General features: G+C 44.7%; 1 protein-coding gene and 1 long non-coding RNA gene across 2 annotated transcripts in view; both read right to left on the minus strand.

Annotated features, from left to right (window-relative positions):
- Positions 1-1,841: 1,841 nt before the first annotated feature.
- VAT1L (vesicle amine transport 1 like) overlaps positions 1,842-27,279 on the minus strand; it is a 150,550-nt gene continuing 125,112 nt past the window's right edge. The window contains exons 8-9 of the mRNA XM_082366361.1: positions 6,327-6,410; positions 1,842-4,410 (exon numbers count right to left, since the gene is read on the minus strand). Of these exons, the coding sequence (XP_082222487.1) occupies positions 4,312-4,410; positions 6,327-6,410 (183 nt within the window). The 3' untranslated portion in view covers positions 1,842-4,311. The remainder of the gene's footprint in view (positions 4,411-6,326; positions 6,411-27,279) is intronic.
- LOC309616176 lies at positions 17,200-26,614 on the minus strand. The gene is made up of 2 exons (XR_014237334.1): positions 26,233-26,614; positions 17,200-25,918 (listed from the first exon to the last, which is right to left on the minus strand). It is a non-coding gene; the product is annotated as an uncharacterized lncRNA (long non-coding RNA).

The following is a 27,279-nucleotide window of genomic DNA, read 5'->3' on the forward strand; positions in this document are numbered from 1 at the left end:
CCATGGTCTCCCACAGTGGTCACCTACTCACCAACACATGCTGATGTGGCTTCTTCCCTTCCTGTTTTACGTTCCCTCTCCCCAATCCGTGCTTCTTGGGATCACCTCCCAGTACTGCTGACTTTCAAATCCTTGTTTCAGTGTCTGATTCTGGAGGGCCCAAACCGGGGCAAAGGAATCAAGGAACTTGACGTCTATCTCTGCACCCCCTTTAGGCTCATCTTATATCCCTCCTCCCACTGAACCCTACATTTACTCTTTGTAATCACCTGCCACACCCACAAGCTTTCATGTCACACCATTGCACATCCTTGTTCCCTCCCATGGAAATCCAAGATTATTCATTTGGCATTCAAAGACCTCCATGCCCAGTTGGGACTTCCCATCATGCCTTTCTCCAGCTCCACTCCACTTCCACGTGAGTGTATTTCACCAACTGTTCTACTCTCCTTTCTTCCTATATGCCTTTCAATGTTCCCACCTCCTTGCTTTCACACTAATGTTTCCTTCTGCCCCAAATGGCTTTTGAAAGGTTTACCTCCATTTCTGCTCTAACTTCACCCACATGGCTCAAAAGAATTTTGTTCCCAACTGCAAGACCTCTTCCCCACTCTCAGAGTTATAAGGGAAGATGTGGATTTTAGTTTAGATTCCAGTTTTTCTTGCTGGACTGTGTTTACATGTGACAGCACACCACCACTGGCTATGTGAGGCCATGAGCCTTATACGGAGTACATGAGCATTAAATGAGAACATAATGAGAAAATCCTTTGCACAGTGATCTTGTAAGAATTTCACTGACAAGGTGACTAACCGTTCTACCTTGTAAATTCAGGTTTATGTATGTGGTGTTTTATTGACATGGGACCTAGCTCTAATTTTTTTGGCTTTCTGCTGAGAAATATAGTAAATACAGCCAAGCCTCCCTAATCATGAATTCCTCCTTCATGAAATCTTTGCCCTTGGAGATTCACTTTTGTGCATCTCTTTGATAACCTTGAGGATGTTGGATCATGAAAATGAAAATGGTTGAGGTGTGTGAGTTTTGAAATCAGCACTTCACTGAACACTTGGATCGAGGGCCAGACAAAAAAATGCTTCTTGATGTGCATATTATTTGCTACAAAGCAAAACAAATGGATAAACATATCCTTGAAATCAGAGGAAAGAGAATCCCTGAACAGTTTCTAGTGAGAAGGGATGGTAATTGAAATGCATTGTATTTTACCCTTATTTAAGCCAAGAAGCATGGTGGGGCGGTTAAGAGCATGGATTCTACCTTGGCTCCAGATCCTGGCTCCATCACTTCCTAGCTGTGTGGTCTTAGTGCAGAACCTCAGTCTTCAGTTTTGTCACCTATAAGATGGGCGTAATGGTAAACCCCACCTCTTAGGGCTGTTGGGAGGGTAAGAGAGTATATATATATATATATATATATATATATATATATATATATATATATATACACACACACACACACACACATATATATATAATATATATATACTCATATATATCTTTTAATAGCATATAGTAGGTATCATAAATACTATTATAATTATTGTTATTCTTGTTATCATTACTATTATTACATGATGCCTTTAATAGTTCTTTTATTTAGTGGTGTCTTATTTTCTTGCTTGAGGGAAGCTGAATGTATTTTTAAAGGCTTATTTCATCTTGACTCCTGTTTTCTGTATATAGCCTTTAGTTTCTCATCTGAAGATTCTTCTTTGACATGTTTTTTATATTTTCTTTTTCATTCACCCATGCCTTGTGTTTTAATAGTGGGGCCGTTTTTGCAACAACTATGTATGCAGAGTAACACATGCCAGGCGAGGTTATGCTATGCTGAATACTTTATTTATATTTTTTTATGTAAACATAATTTGCTTTGTAGGCACAATATAACAGAAGCTCTAAAGCCACAAATACGTTAGACAATGTTTCAGTTCCCTCCGATCAAACGTAAATTACTGAGAAGCCTTCACAGTTCCTTTAAGGCAACCTGAGACGTTCTGTACACTTCCTTCAGAAAAACAGTCAAGTGACAGCAAAGAAGATGCTTCGAACGAGAGTGTGTTAATCAGTTGATTTTGATACTTTAATTTTTTTTCCCTATTCTTCATGGCATAAGTTGGTCTTATTGGTCAAACACTAGTTTTCTCTTCTCATTCTGTATCCCAAGGAGACAAAAGGGTTTTATTTAACTAACCAGCATAATTTGTGATTATTGTCTAAACCTTATAGTTGGAAACACAGATCTGGGGAAGAATGTCTTTTCATGCTAATCCTCTGGACATAACAAAGGCCATTTGGATTCTGAATGGAGAGTTCCGTCTCCCCTGGCAAATAAGAGGCCTGATATGGCCAGTGGGTCTCTGCTCCCCCAGCCCTAAAAAATGCCATCTCTGGCCAGCTCACCAGGAATGTCACTTGGGTAACGGTTCCTCTTAAGACCTCATTGAGGGCTTGGTTATGGGAAAAACATGACCAATAATACTGCATTTAGCAAACATGTTGGGGGGATACAACCTCTACGTTATCTTTCTAAATGACCCGGAGAAGAGAAGTTGATGTTGGTGTCTTCTTTTGAGATGCTCTCACCCCTTTGCTCATCAGATGGCACCACCCTTTCTCATCTTCATAGCTTACATGTACATTCACAATGAGGAGACACTTCCTTCAGATAAATATTTGGCATAAATAAGTCATCATCACAAGCTTAGGATAGGAAAAAAAGAACATGATTAATGAGGTGACATTTGTTACAAATGGACTTAGGGAATAAAACAGGTAGTTGCTGAAATGCATTCATTGCCATCACTTGGGGGAAGTGTGGGGTGTACCCTAAGGCTCGTTGGTGGAGAGGTTGGGCAATGCAGGAGCCCTCGGAAGTCTTCCGGAACGCAAGTGAGTTGGGGTGCTAACCCTGTGGGCTCCTTGTGTCTCCGGTTTGGTCTGTGAGCGATGGAGTCCGCCCTCTGGGCCAACAGGACTGGGAGGAGGTGGGGAGGAGCACCCCCTCCCCGCCCCGTGGAGATACTGAGTCTCTTGTCCTCCCTCCAGAGGAACTGTTCACCTCAAGCCACGTCAAGTGGGGTGGGGCGGGGGGTGGGCTTCTTAGGAGTCTGGGAGCTGGAAAATTAATCAAGGATGTGCAGTCAAGTAATTTGGTACCGATTTCCAAAAAGCAGGGCCTTGCAAAGAGTCTGCACCATAATTTTATATTTCAGAGGAGAGGAACACATATTTGGCATCAGGTACTAAACATCGACTTTTGTATCGCTAGAGTTTGTGACACGTTGGAACACGCTTTGGCAAGAAGAAAGATACTCATTGATTCTTTTCCCCCAAATATGGTCTACAAAGGAGATCTTTCTTGGGGGATCCAAGGTAAAGGCTGTTATTCAGTACCAGGAAATGAAAAGAGCAAAATCGGTAATGCCAATGGCAAGTGTGCAAACATAGGTGAGTCTCAGTAATGACTTTGAAATAGTCCCACACCTGGTGAGTTTTCTTAAAATTAAATACATATGGCGGGGGGAGGATTTTGCTCGTGAGATGCGGTTTCAGAGGAGGGATCTCTGTGGCTGGTCCTCATACTGTGGCTGTTGACCCATCTTCTATCCTGAAAAATTCACATCTGTTTCCCTATGTGTATGGTTAAGAACCGGTGAAGGAATCAAGCATCAGAGGGTGAGGGGAGGTTGGTTTAACCTTTTGACCGTGAAACACCTGAATGAATGTAAGGAGGTTGCCTCTTCAATGGGAAGTAGGAAAGGGCAACTTGGAGAGATCCTAAACTTACAGGCTTGTGAAAACATCTCCTGGCCTACCCTCTTTCTGCCAGCCAAATTGGCAAGTGGTCTTGTCGGAAGCATGGGTGGCTGGCAGCAAAAAGTGTCATTGGCCTGAAGAATCCTAGGACAGTGCTCTGTGATATAACACCTTTCAATCCAAACTTGTCTTTGCCCATGTCTGGTCTCTTAAGCAATGGACCTGTGGGCTTGTATCAATTTGCAAAGCTGTTCTAGAACTGTTGAGAAGGACCCAAAGACGGATGGTTTTGAAACAGGGCAGTGGGGAGAGTGTAACACACAGATGGGGGAAGGACGTAATACTGCATGGAATGGGATTGGCACTTAATTTCAAAAACAACAGTGATCAACAGCTTTTTAGCTCAGCTGACAGCAGACAAACACAACACACACTGGACTACAGCATTTGTTCACTGGGGCACAGAAGGGTTTTCTCAGCCGGCTCCTCTTCTCCAGAACATCCCTCACGTCCTCCTGCCTGCGTCCCGGGCTACTGGATGAACGGCATCCTCTCCTTGTTCTCACCGTCACCCTCGTGGTCCTCCTCCTCTTCGCCCGCCTCGCTGGTCTCTGTGCTGTCATTGGCCATCTGTAATTCAACGGAGGACTTTTTAGAGGGTTCCGCAGTCTGTCTCCTGCCTTCTTCGAGCATCTGGTGAAGGCCCTTGGGAAAGAGTTCTCTGAGGGCTAGGGTCACCTGATTCCTCAGGAAGGCAGTGTGGTACCAGGTGACTCGTGTTGGGCGCCCTAAGAGGCAGACTCTGAGAAAGCATGTGACTGCAAGTATTTGGAATTGGGGAGATGATTCCAGGGCTTGGGAGATGATCCCAGGAAGCACAGTGGGTCAGAGTGAGGAAAGGAGACAGAAAAGGCAAGGAAGCTGGCACGGGACATGTTAAAACTTAGGTCCTGCCATGGGCAACTGGGCTCGGTCCTGCTGGGGACCACTGGGGGGCAGTGGGGGACACATGAGCAGGGCAGAAGCCAGGGAGTCTGATTTTGTGCATAACCCAAGCCTCTGCCATGGCCAGAGGAGGCTGTCGGGCAGAGAGGGGCAGCGGCCAGCAGCAGGACAGCGCCGGCATGCAGGGGAGTCAGGAGAGCGGGGGCGTGGGTGGGCACTGGCGCCGTCCACCGCACCCACCGGCCAGGGTTCAAATCCTGACGCTGTCACTCCCTACCAGCCAGAAGGACACTGTTAACAAATGTGGGTTTATCCACTTTGTTGTCTATATTCCCCCGTGGGAACGTCCTTTCTGTGGAGATGTGGACTCTTTCTGGTCCTGTCTATCCATCCGTCCATCCATCCATCTACCATCTGTCTACCTACCCACCTACCTTCTTGTCTTCGCTAGTACCTGGCACACTTGTCACACCTCTCTGAGCCTCCATTTCCTCCATCGTTAGGACGAGGATAAACCCACCTGCCTTATAAAGTTGTCATGGGAGCCAAGTGAAACCAAGGGAAATGATGTATTTGAAGCATCTGGCAAATTGCTGAGCACATGACAGATGCTCAGAAACATCCTAGTCCTGTCCATCTACAGCCCCCTTCGTGAACGGTGTCTCAGATTTCTTTTCTTGTTCCTAGACCCTGAGCTAGGTAATTTCCCTTGAATCCCCTGAACCTCTGCTCTCCCCACTTATTCTTACAAACAGGAATCATCTCCTGAATCTCAGCGCCGCCCCCCCCCCCCGCCCGTACCACATGGCTGGTCTGGAGCTGGACTTCCCTCTCGGCCACAGCACATGCAGTGCCGTCCCTCCACCCTCCTGCCTACTCGATGCCTGCTTTTCCTTTCGTGCTCAGCCCGCTTCCTCAAGGAAGCCTTCCCAGACTTCCCTAACGGGAACAGACCCCCTACCGCGAGCCCTTCTTTGTGGCCCGGATCCATAGCTGCGGTGTCCCATTTCTATGTAGGGCTTGTTGACCGATGTCCACCTGCCCCACCTCTGGATCTGTGCAGTCTGGTGGCAGTCTGTGTGTCGACCGCCACACTGCAGAGCCCCTCAAGGGACCCTTGCAAGAGTGTCTGGGATGTGAGTGTGACATGCTTTACTCCTGGTGGGGTCCCTGCGTGTAAGGGTATTGTCCTGGTAAGAGAAAACAAAAGCCATGGGACCATCAGGAGGCATTTCGGAGGCAGTTGGCATCATTCTGTTGGGTATCTGAATGTGAATTTATTAAATTTTACCAGGAATTCCTCCCACTTGTGCAGCCAAGAGTGAGCAGGTGTAATAGACACGGGTGTGGTCTTGTCCTCTCCTGACTGCCCTCAGATTGCTCTTGAAACGTTTTCACCAAAGCGTTTTCCTTTCTTTATTAGCGTTCATCCCATTTGTGACTAATCCCTCACTTGCACATTCGTTTCATCTCCTCTGGTCTCCCCCCCGCCAGCCCCAGCCCAGCAGAGGGCTTCCTGTACTTCCCTCCATCCCACCTGTGCCTGCACCGGATAAACCTTCTGGTGTTGAACTGAACGGATCCCTCTGCTTTTGACTCACCAGTGGAGTCGGGGTCTTTTCTACATCCAGAATTAACTTGCCGATGTTCCCTCGGTCGTGGATCCGCTGCATGGCCTCCTTCACCTGAGAGACAGGGAGAGAAAGCGCCAGTTAGATGAGATGTCGCTCAGGTGACAAGAGGGCCTGGAAAAGCCAAACCACCCGCTGTCCACCAGGAGGCGCTGCGGTTCAAGTTTAGCAGCTAAACTAGCAATGGTTTCCAAAAATGCGTGCAGATAAATTCTGGTTGTCACTCACACTCTCTGCTCTTATGCAAGCGAGTCGGTTTCCTGAGTCTGAAAAATGAGAGTGATAGCTCCGGAAATAAAAAGATGAACCTTTCCTTAAAAAAAAAAAAAAAAAAGGCTGGGGGTGGGGGAGGATCCTATATAATTCCAAGAGTTACATGCTGCCGAGGGGCCAGGAACATTAGCCAGAGTAAATTTTGACCAAATAAATTATTTTTCAAGGGTCATTTGTACCCTGCTTACCTAAATGTTATATAACTCTGATTCGTAGTTTGGCTAAAATGACCATCACCGAGGCTGAACTACATTCAGGAAAATTACCATGGTTCCTGGTTATTGAGTGGAAATTTTGTTTCCACCTAAGCGGAGGTTTCCCCAGAACTAGTATTCTCCCCAGTGAAGAGGACCTTCTGTTTCTTTTCAAGTGATGGGAGCTTGTCAGACAAATATCAATACATAGACGCCTCCTGGGACCCTCTGAAAAAAGCAGGTGTGTGATGTAATCTGATGTAACCTTTGAGCATTTCATTGTGTTGTTGTATGGAAAATGAACTCTAGGGGGTGCTGTGAGGATAAAATAAAATAAGGAAAGGGCAACAGAATGCCAGGGCTTGGCGTGGGTAAGTCCTCCACATCTCTTAGTGAAATCTAAATGGAAATGCAACATCTCTTGATTTTAAAAAAAGCGATCGATCTAGTTGAAATATTTTTCCTTAAGTCTCAGATTTTTAAGTATTTTTGTTCATGCATTCATTCAGTGCACAAATATTCACTACATGTTGCTTATAGGCTAGATGCTATGGTTTATTTTAGGTATATCTTTTATTGATAGCATATGTTTTCATTTAGTTGTTTTTTTTTTATAAATATATTTATTTACTTATGGCTGCGTTGGGTCTTTGTTGCTGTGCGTCGGCTTTCTCTAGTTGCGGCGACCAGGGGCTACTACTCTTCATTGCGGTGCGCGGGCTTCTCACTGTGGTGGCTTCTCTTGTTGCGGAGCATGGGCTCTAGGTGTGCGGGCTTCAGTAGTTGTGGCACATGGGCTTAGCTGCTCCGCGGCATGTAGGATCTTCCCGGACCAGGATTCGAACCCGTGTCCCCTGCATTGGCAGGCGGATTCTTAACCACTGCACCACCAGGGAGGTCCATTTAGTTTTTTTAAACTATATCTGAAAGTATTGTCTTTTAGTTGGCAAGTTTCTCCCATTCAATTATTGTTATGCAGATAGATTTAGTTGTGTCATCTTTTACAGAGTCAGATTGCTTTATATAAATTTATTTTTTATTGAAGTACAGTCAAATTATAGATGCTATGGTTTAAAAAAAATTTTGTTTAAAGTAAGCTAGGGTGTCTACCTTTGAGGAACTCAGTCTGGGGCTGATGGAGCAGTGTTTGCTTATATAAAAACCAAAGCCATTTTCCCATTTGAATAAAAACTTGATGGAGCCATTAAAATGTGCATATTCAAATTGCTTTTCTGGGACTTTATCCTAAAGACACAATTCAAATTATGGGGAAAAAACTTACCACACAAAAGATACTCGATTGCTTTCAATGGCAAAACATTGAAGCAACTTATATGTCACAGAATAAGGGAATGGTTAAGTAAACCATGGCTCTGACATTTATCTACTGAATGGAAATGTTTTGTAGCTGTTAAAGTGCTAATTATAAAGAATGTACAGCAGGATTAAATGTCTTTATAATATTGTTAAATGAGAAAATCGAGGTGCATATTTTTCTTTACATCCCCATAAAAACATGGGCATTCTAAAATAACTAGAAAGGGATTTGGATATATGATAAAACATTATGTAGGGGGAATGGGTACTTTTTAATTCTAATGTCCAAACATTGTTATCTGGTAACATATTATCAAACTGCTGTTTGATATAAATTAAATGTATCTTTATTTTTTTAATTTTTAAAAATACGTATTTATTATTTATTTGGTTGCGCTGGGTCTTAGTTGCGGCAGGCGGGCTCCTTAGTTGCAGCACGTGGGCTCCTTCGTTGCGGCATGCGAACTCTTAGTTGCTGCATGCATGTGGGATCTAGTTCCCCGACCAGGGAATGAACCCAGGCCCCCTGCATTGGGAACGCGGAGTCTTGACCACTGCACCACCAGGGAAGTCCCTAAATGTATCTTTAAATGCAGTCTTTGGATAAGTGAGCATTGGTAAGAATCAACCTCTTTTATAGACTGACAGTGTCATGTGATTGTTGAATTTCCTCACCCTAATACATAATCCAGGAGATTTCTCCTATTTCTGTGATGAACGTTGCTTTCCAAGTGCTTTTGTATTCAGTCTTAACAACAGCTACTATTTACTGAGAATCTTTAAATATCGTGACAGACAGCTTGTAAAACAGCTCCCAACCACCTCCTGGGACTCACAGTCCTGTGTAGTCCCCTCCCCTTAAATGTGAGCTGGACCCAGCTACTTGCTTGTAACCAACCGAATACAGCAAAAGTGACAAAATGTCACTTCCAAGATGAAAAGACAACCCTCAGAATGGGAGAAAATATTTGCAAACGAAGTAACTGACAAAGGATTAATCTCCAAAATATACAAGCAGCTCATGCAGCTCAATATCAAAAAAACAAACAACCCAATCCAAAAATGGGCAGAAGACCTAAATAGACATTTCTCCAAAGAAGATAAACAGATTGTCAACAAACACATGAAAGGATGCTCAACATCACTAATCATTAGAGAAATGCAAATCAAAACTATAGTGAGGGGGCTTCCCTGGTGGCGCAGTGGTTAAGAATCCACCTGCCAGTGCAGGGGACATGGGTTCAAGCCCTGGTCCAGGAAGATCCCACATGCCACGGAGCAACTAAGCCCATGCGTGCACCACAACTACTGAGCCTGTGCTCTGGAGCCCACGAGCCACAACTATTGAGCCCACGTGTCACAGCTACTGAAGCCCACGCACCAAGAGCCCATGCTTCGCAACAAGAGAAGCCTCCGCAATGAGAAGCCCGCACACCGCAATGAAGAGCAGCCCCCACTCGCCGCAACTAGAGAAAGCCCGCGTACAGCAACGAAGACCCAACGCAGCCAAAAATAAAAATAAATAAATAATTTAAAAAAAAAACCAAACAAAACTAAACTACAATGAGGTATCACCTCACACCGGTCAGAATGGCCATCATCAAAAAATCAGTTTCTTACCAGTTTAAAAAAAAAGACTGTGACTTCTGTCTTCCAGTCTCTCTCTTTCTCTAACTCTTCTTGCCTTCTTGCTCTTTTTTTTTTTAAAAGTCTGACGTGTTTTTATTTATTTTATTTTTTTAACATCTTTATTGGAGTATAATTGCTTTACAATGGTGTGTTAGTTTCTGCTTTATATCAAAGTGAATCAGCTGTACAAATACATATATCCCCATATCCCCTCCCTCTTGCGTCTCCCTCACACCCTCCCTATCCCACCCCTCTAGGTGGTCACAAAGCACCAAGCTGATCTCCCTGTGCTATGGTTGCCGCCTTCTTCTGATAACAGAAATTGCCATGTTGTGTGCTGCCCTGTGGAGAAGCCCACATGGCAAGGAATGGGGGGAGAACTCCAGCCAACAGCCAGTGAGGAACTGACACCATCAGTTCAAAAGCCTGTGAGGCCCTGGATCCTGCCAACAGCCAACGAGAGAGCTTGGAAGCGGATCCTTACCCAATTGAGCCTTGAAATGAGATCACAGCCTGGGCTGACACCTTGATTGCAGCCTTGGGAAAGACCCTGAGCCAAAGGACCCAGCTAAGCCCTACCCAGATTCCTCACCCACAGAAACTGAGATCATAAGTTGGTTTCAGCCAATAAGTCTTAGGGACAATTTGTCAGGCAGTGATAGATAATTAATACATTGTTACCTTGAATGTATAATTCTTATCTTGCAAGATACATATTATACCCATTTTACAGGTAAGTACCTTGGTTCTCAAAGACATAAGCAATTTGTCCAAAGACTACATGACTATTGGCGACAGAAATGTGCTTCAAACTCAGATTTGGCAGACTTCAAAAACCAATGCTTTTTCCCAGTTCTGCCCAGATCATACTGCTTCCTTTGATTCTCACATAATGGTTTCCCAGAATTCAGTTGTTTATTACCCTGGCAAGTCATTAAGCACCTGGAAACTCCTTGGAGATTCGGAACAGTTTTTAAACTGCTTCTCCAACAAGGTAGAGCCCAGGGAAACAGAAAAGCTGTTTTCTTACCAGTTAAAGCTGACTATGATGCTAGAAAAAAGTTCCCAGCTGGGCTGTCTGTAATCTGCATATTTTGGGGACATTTCTTTCTGACAGGGACTGACTCCTTGAAGTTCCTTTTATGGGGGTTGGAGAAAGGATTAGGAGTCTGATCCCCAGTCTCATGCTGTTTGAGTTTACATCCTCTTGGGCTGCTCTTGGGGACGTGAAGAGTCTTTTATGACAACTCTCAGAGGGAAAGAAACTACCATTTTTTGATCAATTCTTTATGAAGCACAGCGTGAGGCATTTTACATATCTTGCTTCATTTTATCTGCACCTCAAGCCTCTTAGGTGAGTATAGGCATCAGAGTTTCAACAGAGGAGAAACCCAAGGATGAAAAATCGCAGGGATCTGTCGCAGGTCGCCCTCTGAATAGTGTGGGAACCACGTAGGAATTGAGAGAGGGAAAGTTTGCCCTTTTCAGGACTCTGGAAAAGCCCAAGATTGGGCTCTGCTGCCTGCACCCCAAAACTTCCCTCCAATAACGTCATCAAAGGGTAAAGTCTGCAAAGAGAGATTTTGCTTCCAAGTTATCAGTTTATGAACTGAGGCGCCTGGGTAGGTGACAGGGTACAGAAGATGGTGGTGACAGCCTCCAGAAAGCTACTGGTCTCCCTTATGGCTGCCAGGGAGATTTGTCTAAGGCACTCTTCTGCTTAGAACCTCTCCCCATTGCATTCAAGAGAAAAGTCTAGTGGATGTGGCATTGCCTAATACAGTCGCCACTAGCCGCATGTGGCACTGAGCAGTTGAACTGTGTCTGGTCCAAACTGTGGTGTGCTGGGAGTGTGAAATACACAGCACACTTCAAAGACAATCATAATGAAAAAGAATGCAGACTCTCTCCTTGACATTGATTAAATATCGAAACGATAGCATTTTTAATATCCTGGGTTAAAGAAAACATATAATTAAAATTAATTTCACCTGTTCCTACTTTTCTGCCTGTGGCTATTACAAAATTTAAAACTTTGCGTGTGGCTCACGTTGTAATTCTGCCGGACAGCCCTGGACTCCGTTTCTGGGATCTGATGTCTTTTGCCCTTTCTGGCTTTGCTGCTTCCTCTTCCCCTTGTCTACCCCCCTCACTCCCATCACTGGAGACACATCTGGACTTCTCAGCTTTGTGCCGATATATACACCCAGTTCCTTCCCACAGTGCCCTGGTCCTGGAACGAACTCAGATTTGTCTGTTGATTTAGATGTGAACTATTCTAGGAAGCTGCTCTCACCGCCCACCACCGCCCCTCACAGTCTGGGCTAAGTGTCCTTTGGGCTCCCTCGGCACCTGGACCAGCTAGTAACGTCACCCTCACCCCCAGCTTAGAACTTGCCCATCAGCCTCTCCTGTACGTTGCTGTCCAATAGAAATATGAAGTGAACCATGGATGAAACTAACATTTCTCTAATTAGTCACAGTAAGAAGTGTAAAAAGAAGCTGCTGAGATTCATTTTAAAAATGTTTTCTTTAACCAGATCTATCCCAAATATCATTTCAGTATATGCTCAATACAATAAAAAGTATGAATGAAATATTTTATATTCTTTTTTTGGTACTAAGGTTTTGGAATCCGTGATGTATTTTACACTTCGAGTGGGTCTCAGTTTAGACCAGCCACACTTCAAATGCTCAGGTCTACTGTATTGGAGAGTGCAGCCATAGATGGCAGGAAAATGGCACCAACCTCAGGGACCCCAGCGCAAAGGCGTGTTTGGCATATGACAGCCTCCGGAATGAATGAGTGAATGAACGAGGACGTTGATTTGAGGGGAGAGTGAGACTCACGTGGCTGAGCCATGCCCAGAGGTTTCTGCCAGGTCTGTCCCTGGTCCCAGTGCCCCTGGCCCAGGTAGCTGTATCTTAGTGGCCTGCTTGGTGCTGCCTGGATGGCCCGGTGGAGTCTGTTCGTCATCAGGGTCATGGTCCCCCACACCCAGTCTGAGACGCCAGTGCCAGCTGCGTGGCTGGCCAGGGGCTGGGTTTCCCGGGGCTAGGGATTCTGGCCACAGTCAGTCCATCTCTTCCGGAGCTGGTCTCCCATCCAGACAGCAGGAGGAAATTTGAGTCATGTCATTCAAACACTTCAGGAGGCCAAGCTCCTGAGCACAGAGGCCATCTCAGTGTTTTCTGGCACTTCTTGTCCCTGGGAGGCACCTTGATAAACCGTCCCAAGCGAGTGGGGGCAAGAGGCAGTGGGAACGCCCCTGATTCCTAGGCTCTGCTTTGGCTCACTCATGCCATTCCAGCAAGCCACTTCACCTCTTTGCCCCTCATCTTCTTAATATCTTAAATGATGATAACTCTTCTATCCATCCGTTCATTCTGTCTGTCCCTCATCCAACAGCGCCAAAGCCCTTTTCTAGGAGTTGTGTGCGGAGTAATGATTGAAACAGACATGCTCTCTCTGCCCTGAGGGAATCACAGTTTCGCTTATTAAATAGGCTAATCATCATAAAGAGTTTCACAGTCCAAAAAATGTGTTCCTGATTTGTTTATTTCGCCCCAATGGACCGCAACCCATCAGAGTTGATCTTGTACCATTGGTTGGTGCTTCAACCAAGTCCAGTAGCATTTAAGTTGGTGTTCAAGCATGACCCCTGGGGAAAATGTGACTGGCTCAGACCATGTTCACAGAGGAACACTAGTTGTGGTCATTCTTATTTCTTTCTGCAATGGACCTAGGAGAGGTGGTTTTCTGGAAGTCTGGGAAGATGATGGTGAGCAAACACCTACAAGAGCCTCTGTGTTCATGAAACTTAAGGTCTTACAGAGACACAGACTTAAACAATCAAAGTGACTCAAATGAACGTAAGATTGCCATTGGATAGTTCCAAGATGGTGTTATGAGAACGTGGATAGGGCAATTGACCTGGTTGGGAAGATCAAGAAAAACTCCTCTAAAGAACTGATAATTGAGCTGGATTTTAAAGGACGAGTAGAACATAACTAGGAAAAGAAGGGAGAGAGGACCATTCGAAGCAGAGGGAGCTGAGTATGAAAGCAGAGACTTCAAAGAGGCTAGAGGGCATGAGGACAGAGAACAAAAGTGAACCTGGGACAAGATGCTGGGAAGGTTGCCTAGGGCCGATGGTACTACATTCCAAAGAGTCTGCAAGGGTGCGGTTGCCCACAGCGGATCCTACAAATCTACGCTATCCAGTCACCTTCTGAGTGGTCAATTCCTTCACACTTGAGCAATGAGGGTTAACATTGCTCCGTCTTTGTTTGGGGTTTCATTTAACGTTTCACGATATTCCATTTCCTTTTCAATGGTGTGAAAGACGTAAATTCATTAGGGTACAAATGATACCACTTAATAACCAAAGCATTTGGCTTGTGCTGTGAATAGTAATAAGCCTAGCCATCTAAAAGAGGAAAAAAATTAAGATGGATTATTCCACAGATCACTGTGCCTATTAGATGATAAATTAAAAGCTTTGAAAAAGAAGAAATGAGTAATACTCTAATTAAGAAACACATCTACCAAACTCTTCTCTGGAAGATGACTCATTAATGACGTCCATCTTTGGGAGGGATTGATGATTGCTTAAAATCCAAAGTGGGTATTGAAAAGTAACACGTTCATTGCAGGTAGACTTGAAATCTGGAATTTGTGTTCTGTCAGGTAGCTGCGAGAGTCTAGAGAGAGTGAGCCCCGAGATTTTGACCTACGTGGAAGAGTGACTGAAAAAATAAAATGTCAGAGACCATGGATTGATCCACTGGGAAGGCAGAGAGAAGATTCAAACACAACTTTTTGGATTAGTTGCAAGTGGGTCTTTGCAGTAATGCAGGGCGTGGAGAAGGGCGGGGCATTTAAGGAGGCGCTCACTCTCAGGGTCATTCGAGTGGTGGTTCAGCACCTGAGAGTGAGCGCCTCCTTAAATTTTGCACCCTAGTCATCTCTCTTGCCCCATCCCAGTTCTGGCGCCACAGAATGGCCAATGTGGATGATCCAAGAGGATTTTTTAAGGGGCCAGTGGTAGGAGTACCCGCTTAGAAGAGGTAAAGAATGTTCTGAGAATGAGGAAGAGGGAAGGCAAAAAAGCAAGACAGTAGAATTGGGGTGAAGTAACTGGTCCTTTTTCCCTGGGAACTTGGACGGCCCTGACACTGAAGACCAAATATGTATCATGGTCATTAGGAGTTCAAATGAAATAAACATTGAGTTAAAACCCAGAACTGTTGTGCAGAAATGTACAGTCCATAATCAAGCCAAACTATATATTCTTGTCCAGCTGTATTCCAAACTAAAGCAAAAGATGAAAAAAAATCTAGTGACTTGCCTCCAACGTTTGTTTGATCTTATTTAACAGTGTACCCTAGTGTCGAATTTGGATGGTGGAGTAGAATTGAAGTGGACACTTGTGGATGCTTATTCCAACACGTAAGTGAGGTCTGGGGAGGAGGATAAAATATGCATGAGACAGTTCCTGTCCCCTGTGGAAAAATATCTGCTGTACAGTCTGTAAGAGAGATGTTTGAAGTGTGATGGGCATAGAAGAGGAAGCAATTAGGGTTGGGAGAAGGATGAAAACCTGGGGGAAACTCTTGGCAGAAAGGAACTATTAGACTGAGACTTGAAGGTCAGGGAGAAGTTTGTCACTCAGCCAAAGAGAAAAACATAGAAAAAGGTCTAAGGAAATATTACTCTATGCAGAGAATGAGTCATTGATGGCCACCAGAGCACTGAGGGTGACGCTGGTGATTATGCTTTGAAAATCCTCTTGAATTACTTAAGATCCTCAAGTCTGCTGGAAACGGGTTACATCCTAACGAGCTCCTGCCACTCCTGAAATCCCACATGACAGTGGCAGGACTTACAATATATAGTTTCACCTGGTTCTTGCTTCAAATCCTTTAGCAAAATCCTCCAACCAGTTAGAGAACCTCTTATTTCTGCTTGGAGGACTCTAGTTCCTTACTAATGATGTAACCCCTTTGCTTCCAGATAGTACTGGTTTTATTCATTCCCAGATGGATAACGATTCCATTCCACGGCACCTGAAAGTTTTCCCCTGGAACGGTCAAATGTGAGAGTTATGGAAAAGGGTTAGAACTGTAAGGAGGCCAGAGACCCTTCAAAATCTTGAAAGGTCTCATCTGTTCAAAGGGATGACAGCCAGACCTGCTAACATTTCGGAAAGTACAGTTTAGAAGGCCCTTTCCTTAGGCTTTAAGAGAAAGGGCTTGTTTGCAGGTGTTTGGGGGCATTTTAGTACCTAAGGGAATTGAGATAACATTGACGATGTCATCTAGACATAGCTGTCATTTAGGTGAGTGCTGGGGTACCCAGGGTGCAAAATTAGAGGTGGCCAACAGAGGCAGGTATGCCTGGGACAAGTTGTTTGGGGACTGTGGTTGCTCTAAAGTAACGAGTGAAATAAAAGAGTGATTGCATAAGAGGCATTTACAAACAAAGAGCTCTTGTAGAAAGCTGGTTCTCCACCACTTGGAAGGGGGGTTTCTTGTGGATCCCCCCACTTAGACAGGAAGGAAGGGGAGGGCTATAGGTTTTGGACCGTAGTGATTTAAGAGTCATCACCTGCCCGTAGGTTATATTAGGAGAAGGTAAGAGTCTCAAGAAAAGAGCTGAATCTAAAAATCAGGTAACTGTAAAGGACGAGGCAGAGGTGGTACGTCCATGGGGCGGTGGGGACCGTGCTCATCCTCATCACAGCAGCTGACTTATGACGAATGCTTAGCAGGTGCTGTCACCGAGCAAAGCACTTCTGTGCTTGATCTCCTTTCCTTGCACCAACCCTGTGGGGTGAGTGGGAATTTGTCAGACTGTCAATCAGGGATACATACAAATATTCTCCCTTTTCTTCTTGAGTCCCTGTTGCTCACGGAGTTTCATCTGCTTATGGTTCGAGGGGAAGATCTCTGTGGAAGTGGGGTCACAGGATGTGTGTGCAGAAGTGCAAATCAGCGTGTTACTCAGGCGACCCACGGCCCACGGTGCAATGAGCCTGATCTGATTGTGATGTGAGCAGAAAAAATTAGAAGCAGAGTTACATGCTGGAAATGCAGTGGAAGGCTGGTTTCATTTTGGCAAAGGAAACGTCAGGATGTAGTGTGACCCAATGGCTGGTGGTGATGCGTATCCTTGAATTAAATTGCAAACCTGTCAGGTGAAGAGAGAGCCCAGAGATTAAACTGTATCTGGCTATCACTACAACCAAGTAAATAACAGTTTGCATATGGACAAGAACCTGGAAATCCTACCCTGAAAAGTCACACCCGGTCTACAGCAAAACTAATCACTGTTTTCATTTTTTTAAAAATTATGAACGCGTGGTAATGTTTGGGTATTGTATTGGTTTCCTAGGGCTGCAGTAACAAAGGACAACCAGCCAGGTGGCTTCAAATAATAGAAGTTTATTCTTGCACAGTTCTGGAGGCTAAATGTCCAAAGTCAAGGTGTCAGAAGGATGGGTTCCTACCAAAGGCTCTGAGGAACAGTCTTTTCCGTGCTTCTCTCCTAGCTTCTGCGGGTTGTTGGCAGTGCGTGGTGTCCTTGGCTTGTCGTCACAGCACTCCAGTCTCTGCCTCTGTCTTCACCTGCCATTCTTCCGTGTGTTTCTGTGTCTCCTCTTTTCTTATACGGACACCAGTCATATTGGACTGAGGGCTTATCCTATTCCAGTATGCCCTCATAAGAATTTAACTCTCTGCAACATTGTAATGTTGAAATACATCTGCAGTGACGCTATTTCCAAATACACTCACATTCCAAGTTTCAGGGAAGGACATGAATGGGGAGGGGCACTATTTAACCCGAGACAGGTAGTACACCTTTAACTTTTTTTTCTTTTTAAACTATTTTGATTATGAAATAACACACACACACAGCCACACAAAACAAATACATAGTTTGTAAGCGCTCAGGTCAAGAAATAGAACTTTGTTGGACATCCTCAAAGCCTCCCCCCACCATGTATTCTGTACCAACCTCAACTCCCTCCCCTCCTCCAACTATTACCACTTCTATCCCGACTTTCAGAGTGATCACTTCCTTGTGTTTCTTTTAGTTTTTCACCTGACTGTACTACCCTAGGCACCGTAGTTTTGTGTTGCCCATTTAAAAAATGGACAAGTCCTTTTAAATCTATTTCTTCTGTTTTTTTGCTGCTTTTCCTTGCAAGTTGAAGAGTCCAGGTTGTTTGGTGGTGGTTTCCTTCCCACTGTCTGGATTCTGTGGATTGCAGATAGCTGGTGTTGTCCAGCACGGCCCCTGTGCTCTGTATTTCCTCCAAGCTGGTAGGAGGTTTGATCAGACTGAGACTGTAGGTACTGTTGTGTCCTCTGGGAGACACACAATGGCTGGTTGACCCTCTTTTCCTGATAATCAGTGCCTAGACCCATTAATTTATTTGGGGTTGTGAAATGGTGATATTCTGATTCTAACACTCTGTGTTCATTTATTAGCTGCCATAATTTTTTAAAGAGACACGTCCCTTCATCTATTAGTTGATTAGGAGTGATAAACATCTCATATAAGAAAGGGAGAATAAATAATTGATTCTTTCCTTATTTTTATTGGTAGCAGCAGCCTTTTAAAAGGAGCAAAATTAAGGAAAGTGAATAAAGCTTTATGGGTAAACCATTCACTAATTGAATAGTTAATATTTCTTATTTGATATTTAAAAGGAAAAAGTTGGAACAAAACATATCCCTCAGGGTTTCCCTGGTGGCGCAGGGGTTAAGAATCCGCCTGCCAATGCAGGGGACACAGGTTTGAGCCCTGGTCTGGGAAGATCCCACATGCCACGGAGCAACTAAGCCCATGTGCCACAACTACTGAGCCTGCGCTCTAGAGCCCACGATCCACAACTACTGAGCCTGCGCTCTAGAGCCCACGAGCCACAACTACTGAAGCCTATGCGCCTAGAGCCCGTGCTCCGCGACAAGAGAAGCCACCGGAGTGAGAAGCCTGCGCACCGCAACAAAGAGTATCCCCCGCTCGCCGCAACTAGAGAGAAAGCCCGCGCGCAGCAACGAAGACCCAACTCAGCCAAAAATAAATTAAAAAAGAAAAAGAATCTAAAACAAAAACAAAAACATGTCCATCAGGAGTAGGATGGTTGAGGGAATTGCAGGATATCCCTGAAAGGTCACCTCATCCCATTTCTTACCTATGTGATAAGGAGAAAAAGTAATTGTATATTCAGTGTGATCACACCTCTGTAGAATATATATTAATATAAAGAATAAACAAGAGCTTGTATCAACCCAACTACCCTGGGTATATCTGTGGTAAGGCTAATTTTCATTTTCTCCATTATACTTTTTCTGTTTTTTCTGTTTATTTATTTTTAAAACCACTTTATTAAGGTGTAATTGGTATGTAAAAAGCTGTATGTAATTAATGGTTACAGCTGAATGAGTTTGGGGATAAGCATACACCCATGAAACCATCACCACCATCAAGGCCATAAACATATCCATCACCTCCCAAAGTTTTCTCTCACCCTTTTTATTATAGTTACTTTTTGAGGTAAGAACACTTAACATAAGCTCTACCCTCTTAGCAAATGTTAAGTACACTATACAGTATTGTTAGCTATGGGTACTATGCTGTATAGCAGATCTCCAGAACTTACTTATCTTGCATAAAACTTTGTTCCCTTTGACTGTCACATCCCATTCCCCCTCCCCCCAGCCCCTGGTAACCACCCTTCTACTCTCTGCTTCTGTGAGTTTGACAGTTTAGATTCCACATATGTGACATCATATTGTCTGTGTTTTTTAAAATGTCCACAGTGAGCATGTGTTCATGCAGAGTAAGTTTTAAAAGCAATGGTGGGTAAAGCACCAACTCCGCTTTGATCATCACGCTAGTGAAGGGAGGTTACAGAGCAGGAGTAGGAGGAAGCTCCTCAGGGCGGACGTCTGGAGCCTTTCACAGGGAGGTGTAAATAACTGCAAGGTAAAACGAACCACCAGCTATACAGGAGAAGCCGTGTGCTGTCATAATCAGTGGGCTCCTGTGCCAAGTGTCTTTCCCAGGATGTCGCATCAGAGGAAGCCCCATCAGAGCTTGTCCCATCAGAGGAAGCCCCATCAGATGTTGCCCCATTAAAGGATGCCCCATCAGTACTGCAAGGACAAAGCCTCTTAAGAGGAAACTCATTATCTCACAGCTTCTCATCTCCCTTAACTTACTCTCTCCAGGCCATCAAAATCTAAACTTGACCTTTAATTGCAGCAGGCACCTCCCCTGCCGCAGCTAGTCAGTCAGAGGTCTTTGTTCTTATCTCCCTGTGTGTCCTATCTCCACTCTCCATCACTGTCTAGCTCAAGGCCCCATCACCTCCCTCCAGGATGATTTTTCCAGCCTCCTATTTGGTCTCTGAGGCTTTTTCTCCAGTCTGCTCTCCTTCTACTGCCAGACTATGATTAGTGATCGATACAGCTGTATGTCTTTCATGTCCCATATGCTTGGGACTGTGCTATAAATTCAGTAAGGATAATGATAATTATAGTGATTTTAATGGCTAACACTGACCACTTAGCACACAAGCTGGACAAATGCCGAGTGTCAAGTGTTTTTTGTAGAATAGTCCGTTTGCTCCTCGTTATAACCCTATGATGGATGTGCCGTAATTATTCTCATTTTAGATATATAGAATGCAAGGATCAGGAGGGTTAATTAATCTGCCCAAGATCACATAGTAGGTAGAAGAGCTAGGATTTTCACCTAGACTGCTTATGAAATATTAGCGGATGAAATGACATCATGTCTGGGATTTGCCTTCAAATACTCCAGAAAAATAGTGGAGGAGGGGAGGCACCAAAGGAAACAAATTGGCCAAATGTTCATCATTGTGGAGGCTGCCTTGATGGGTACATGGCTGGTGGGGGTGGGAGGTGGGTCAGTATTTGCTACTTTTGAATATGTTTGGAATTTCCCAAAAAGGTTATAAAATATGAACTTTGACTTTGTTCCCCCAAACAATAACTATAACAACAGTTTCAGTACCCAAATGCTCAACTGTATATGTTGGATACTGATGTTATAAATGAGGGGTTTGGGCTCCTTAGAAGCTTGGTGCTGGAGAAGGTCAAGGTCTTACCCCATTTCCCCAGATAGAATAATGTATCCTTTTCAGCAAATCACCCAGCTTTGCAAGGGTAATAAATTCCAATACTGAACGCCTACCGCAGGCCAGGCGGCATTCAAGGAGATGATCGCGCACGGCCCCTTCCCCAGACGAGCCCCGAGGCTGCCGAGATGAGGGCGCCATCCGTGCACTCCTCCAGGAGAGCCTGGGAAGAGCTATATTCTAGGTGTGAATCAAGAGGCATGCAAGCCCAGGGGCAGGAAATGACTCAGTTTAGAGAAAAATGGCATTTGCTCGGGGCTTTTAAGGGTGGGAAGCCTTTTCCAGGAAGAGAAAATGCATGTACAGAGTCCTGAAAGGGGAAGGATGGCTCACGCAGGGACCTGAGAGTTAGTGAGGGGACACTGTGCCGAGCCCCCGACTGGGGGCTGGAGGTGGGGCTTGGAGACGTCTTCACTTGGACCTGATCGGAGGTGTGTCTTGAGAAGATGGCCTGAGAGGGATGCCGGCAGGTGGGGCAGGGGACGAGGAGAAATGGGAATTAGGGAGGCTGTGAGGTGGAATTGACAAATTTGATGGTAGGATATCTGAGTAGGCTGTCCATCCCACCTGGCCTCTGAGATCATTTCAGGCTGTTTGAAAGCCATGTAATTCCCCAAAGGGGAGAAAGATCCTCTAAAAAGACCTATGTTTTGAAAGATTCTCCATCAAGCAGAGAGGAGATCTGAGGTAATTTGATATATCTTCGTCCATTTTAATTAGCGTTGCAAACAGGTGACTTTGCTAGGTCTGGAACCTTCCTTCTGTCAGCATCTGTGTGATTCTAAAGTCGAGTTCTTAATTATCTCTGCCCGTTTGCCGAGGCACAGAGGGACATGGGGGCTAACCTTTTCCTTTCTGCATCTTCCTCGCTTGTCTGTCAGCTGAGTTTTTCCCTCTAAGCACCAACGAGTATCTATTAGCCTTGAGGTTGCGTTGCCACGGCGATGAGACGGAAAACCAGGCTCAATACACAGGGTAAAAAAGTCAACGGTTGAGGGAGGTTTTGTCTTCCAGCCACTTTCCTTTCCTGCTCAGGGGCCCACTGCCTCAGATGACAGGGCCACACGTCTGGGACAGAGTGGACGGGCCACTTGGGTCCACAGGGTGGTCACACTGACTGATCCCCGAGGAACAGCTTTCGGACTACAGTCAGACCCCTCGAGTCATAGGGGAGGGTGGATCTGGGAAGGTCCCCATAGCAGACCAAGAGTTTGGTAGAAGTTGGGGAGGTGGGTGGCAATTCACCCACACTAACACAAAACTGAAGTCACATCCACACCAAGCAGTGTAGGAAATGCTTGCAGAGTCTTTACACGGTCTTTAAAACACCTTGTAATGTCTTTAAAATTCTCTGACCTAGCAATTCCACTTTTGAGAATATCCTAAGGAAATAATGCTACATTTGGAATAATAAGAGAAAAAGCTTTATATCCAAAATATTCATTGCAGCTATAACAATAAAAATAAAAAATAACCTAGATGTCCAGGAGCAGGGGAACAGTTGAGTAAACCCTGATCTACTCATTTGTTGGAATAATATGTGACCATGAGAGTTAAAAATGCTGAAAGAGTCTATCAGAGGGGAAAAGAAAGCAGTCTGCAAAATTTTTTACTGTGTGATTATAACTTCTAAAAAATGTCAAACCCCGAACAAAAGAAAATCAAAACAAACCTCCAAATGCACAAAAAGAAAATTTTGGAAGGAAAAAAACCCACAAAATATATACAAGGGTTATTGTTGGGTGATGGGATATAGATGGTTTTTTCTGCCTTTATTCTTTTTTCTTTGAAGGGGTATATTTTTAAATGTCTCCATTGAATATGACATTTTTCCTATTGGAATAAAATTTTTTTAATGGTTTTAGTGCTTTTCTTTTTTTAAATTTATTTTTTATTGAAGTATAGTAGATTTACCACGTTGTGTTAGTTTCCAGTGTACAGCAAAGTGATTCAGTTACATGTATGTATACATATATATATATATATATACTTTTTCATATTCTTTTCCATTATGGTTTATTACAGGATATTGAATATAGTTCCCTGTGCTATACTGTAGGTCCTTGCTGTTTATCTATTTTATATATAGTAGGGTGTATCTGTTAATCCCAACCTTCTAATTTATCCCTCCCCTGCCCCGCCCTTGGCAACCACAAGTCTGTTCTCTATGTCTGTGATTCTGTTTCTATTTCGTAGATAAGTTCATTTGTGTCATATTTTAGATTCCACATATAAGGGATATCATATGGTATTTATCTTTCTCTTTCTGACTTACTTTACTTAGTATGATAATCTCTAGGTCCATCCATGTTGCTGTATATATATATATACCACATCTTCTTTATCCATTCATCTGTCAATGGACAACTGGATTGTTTCTGTGACTTGGCTATTGTACATAGTGCTGCAGTGAACATTGGGGTGCATGTATCTTTTCTAATTATAGTTTTGTCCAGATATATTCCTAGGGGTGGGATTGCTGGATCATATGGTAACCCTATTTTTACTTTTTTAAGGAACCTCCATACTGTTCTCCATAGTGGCTGTATCAATTTACATTCCCACCAACAGTGTAGGAGGGTTCCCTTTTCTCCACACCCTCTCCAGCATTTGTTACTTGTAGACTTTTTAATGATGGCCATTCTGACTGGTGTGAGGTCATTGTAGTTTTGATTTGCACTTCTCTAATAATTAGTGATGTTGAGCATCTTTTCATCTGCCTATTGGCCATCTGTATGTGGAAGAAAATAATTTTTAAAAACGTTCCACAATCTCGAATCAGCCATGTTTCCAAGTGAATGAGTCAATAGTCTCACCAAATACAGGTCCCAGAAGCCACTTATTACACTATTTTTTGGACTCTTCTATCATCAAAACAATTCTAGGCACTGCAGGAACTGCAAAACCAAATGATACAGCGTCTTGGCCCCCATGGATTTGACAGACTAGGTCTGTTCGCCTCTGGATGTTACATAATTGAGCACTCTGAACAGACCTTGACTCAGCCCAGATCATCCGTATGAAACACAGCAGACAGGCCTCTGTACGATGTGGAGTCTGTAATTAGGCTCATCAGTTTTCATTGCTTGGGATTCCACGCAGGTTTTCAAGAAATTATCACGTGGATGAAGAAAGCTTGGGAGAGCGTTCAGTTTATCACTGCATGTGTGCAGGTGGGATTATGAGAAACCTGCCCCCATGGAGGACCCATCTGCCTGCGTTGTTTTCCCCTCCTGCAGCTCATCAGTCTGCAGTCTTGGCACAAAGAAGAGGTGGGTATACATGCCTCTCAGCCACCCACAGCTATTTAAGAAACTGAAAGAGATCTAAATAATAATGTGGGTGAAAACAGCTATTTGAGCTCTGATTACTGTAGGCAATATAATAGTAATAGATAGTAATGATTATAATGGTTACGTCTATTGAGTACTTACGACATGCCAGCAGTAACCGGCTAACTGGTTTCCAGGCATCGTCTCCCTTAATCTTCACATCGACTTTGTACATGGTGGGTCATTATTTCTACTTTACAGAGGATGAAACTGAGAATCCTAGAACTTAATATGCTTAAGGTGACACAGCTAAAAAAAGTAGAAGAGCTAGGATATAAAGATGGAAACCAGGAGACTTAAAATCTGTTCTGTCATGACCATTTAGACATTTAGTGCTTCTAACAAGTCTGAGAATGAGGCATCAGTGCAGTTTTTAAGGATGAGAAAACTGAAGCTAAGAGAGGTCGAGCAGCTTTCCCAGCATCATGCAGCAAGAAGGCAGCGTAGCTGGGATTCGAGCCCAGCTAGCGTCCCTGGGTCTCTACAGCCTGCTTCCTTCCCAACTGTGACAGCACAGTGGCCCTGTCCCCTAAGCATGACAGAGAATGTTAGGCGAATATTTCATTTCTAACACTTAACATTGGACCCCATACCGAGCAGATTCTTAAAAAGATAAAAGGATGAGTACATGACATATAAACGCTGAGAAACTGTAAGCAAGACAAGGTGCCTCCGTCCATCCCAAGCAAAACAAGCAACCAACAATCAATCATCCTGGAATCACTACTGAAGGAGTGTGTCCATCAGTGTGTCCATCCACACCTGGCACTGCAGAGGTAAAGAGAAATACTTCATGCCCTGAGTGATTGGTTTTGCTCTTCCAGAAACTCGGTGCTGCTCCATGGGGCTGCCTAGCTGGGAGGTGTCTTTGAATGTCACATGGGAGGCAGTCACCAGGAGAAAGTGCAGTGGGAGCTATTGTGGGGAGATGAAGGGAGTGCCCTTGTGATCCCAAGAAGATGGTCTCCAACCCTGCCTGCGGAGTGTAAGATTTAGTTCCAATGCCCGGAGGCTAAGCCATTCCTTCTCAGGATGGGAACTGAAGGGATTTCTCTAGGATTCCAGTAGAATAAACAGAGCTTCCAGAGTGACACAGCTCCCTAATGCCTTATAGCGGGGTTTTCGACCTCGGCACTAGTAACATTCCGGGCCGGATGATTCTTTGTTGCGTGGGGCTGTCCTGTGTATTGTGGGACGTTCAGTACCGTTCCAGCCCTCTGCTCACTAGATGCCAGTAGTGTCCTCCCAGCTGTGAGGGCCCAAAATGCCTCCAGCACTGCCACCAGTCCCCGGAGGACAAAATCTCTCCCAGCTGAGAACCACTGCCTTAGAGGTAGGCATTAGAGACGGGAGACTGGAGGGGAGCCTGTAAGTCATCCTGGGGCCCCCCTTAACTTGATCCTCCTAAGCTAGGAGGGTCACTAATTGGAGAAGGGGAGAAAGAGGGCTGTGGATGCAAGACTTCTGTTCCCCCAAAGAATTATCCCCCCTTCAAAGATGTCACAGGTCACTGCTGCCATTGCCACTCTGACCTGCAGAGGGCGCTGATGTCCTTCACTGTCTGGCCCAAGCGTGACGATGTAATTTTTACTTAATTATTGAACGAGTTGAGAATTGGTTATAACACGTAAATAAGACTTAACCTGGGCTTCCCTGGTGGCGCAGTGGCTGAGAATCTGCCTGCCAATGCAGGGAACACGGGTTCGAGCCCTGGTCTGGGAAGATCCCACATGCCACGGAGCAACTGGGCCCGTGAGCCAGAACTACTGAGCCTGCGCGTCTGGAGCCTGTGCTCTGCAACAAGAGAGGCCGCGACAGTGAGAGGCCCGCGCACCGCGATGAAGAGTGGCCCCCGCTCGCCACAACTAGAGAAAGCCCTTGCACAGAAACGAAGACCCAACACAGCCAAAAATAAATAAACAAATAAATTAAAAAAAAAAAAAAAAAAAGACTTAACGTAAGGCTCGGACATAATCTGCTCCAGTATTTACTCATCCTTCATGACTTCCTCTCTTAGTTTCATGGTAACGCTGCAGTGATAGAGAATGAAGTACACCAAGCAGGAAATTAGTAGTGAGAGGTGAAGTGACTTGCCTAAGGTCACACAGCTAATAAGTGACAAAGTTTGGATTAAAATCCAAGTGTTTTTTTTTGACTTGAAAAGGAGGCTTGTTCCACTGTTCTTGGAAGATTGAAGTCACGTGGAGGCTTCACATCCAGGCAGGATGACATAGTGACATAGAAGCCATATGTACACCACCTCCTCCTGGCCTTAGGAGCTCACTGTTGGGGAGCAGAGAGGGCCAAATAGGTAAACACACATGCAGAACAGCGGGGGCTGTATCGGGGGGGATGAAGCATGCGCTGCTGGCACCCCAAGAAGATGTTGCATAGCTCTGCGTGGAGAGTGTGAGGTTTGTTTACAGCTCCCAGGGGCTGTACCACTCCTCCTCTGGGTGGAAGTCCAAGGAATCTCTCTAGTACTGCAGTACAATGACTAAATCCTGGGGTAGCTTTGTCAGTGGTCATCGTGGAGCCACTGCCCCAAAAGGCCCAGCCTTTATGAGGTCAGTGGCCTCCTCTGCTGCCCTCCTGCCCTGTGCCTTGACACAGAAGATTAATTCTGAATTCAGTGTGTCTGGGATTGTGCGGGGCCCTGGGGCAGAGCTAGTTTAATGGAGACGTAGTGGGCACTGGAGCTCCAATCCCAGTCTCGTCACTTCCAAGCTGGGTGACCTTCCACAGGTCACTCAACCTCTCAGGGCCTCAGTTTTCTCATCTGTAAAGCGGCATAAGTGCCCACCTCATGGAGTGGTTGTGAGGATAAAATGAGACAATGTGGTAAAGCCACCAGCACAAAGCCAGGCATATAGCAGGAATTCAATAGGGAAGAGGTTCCCCTCCTCCTCTTCAACCTACTGAAGCAGGATGTTCAATGTCATGGCCAACAGGGAGATGACTGGGGCTTTCTGAGGGCTGAATGAGGACCTTATGAAAGATGTGG

This window comes from Balaenoptera borealis, assembly GCF_965194805.1.
Source record: "Balaenoptera borealis genome assembly, chromosome: 19".
Classification (NCBI taxonomy): Eukaryota; Metazoa; Chordata; class Mammalia; order Artiodactyla; family Balaenopteridae; genus Balaenoptera; species Balaenoptera borealis.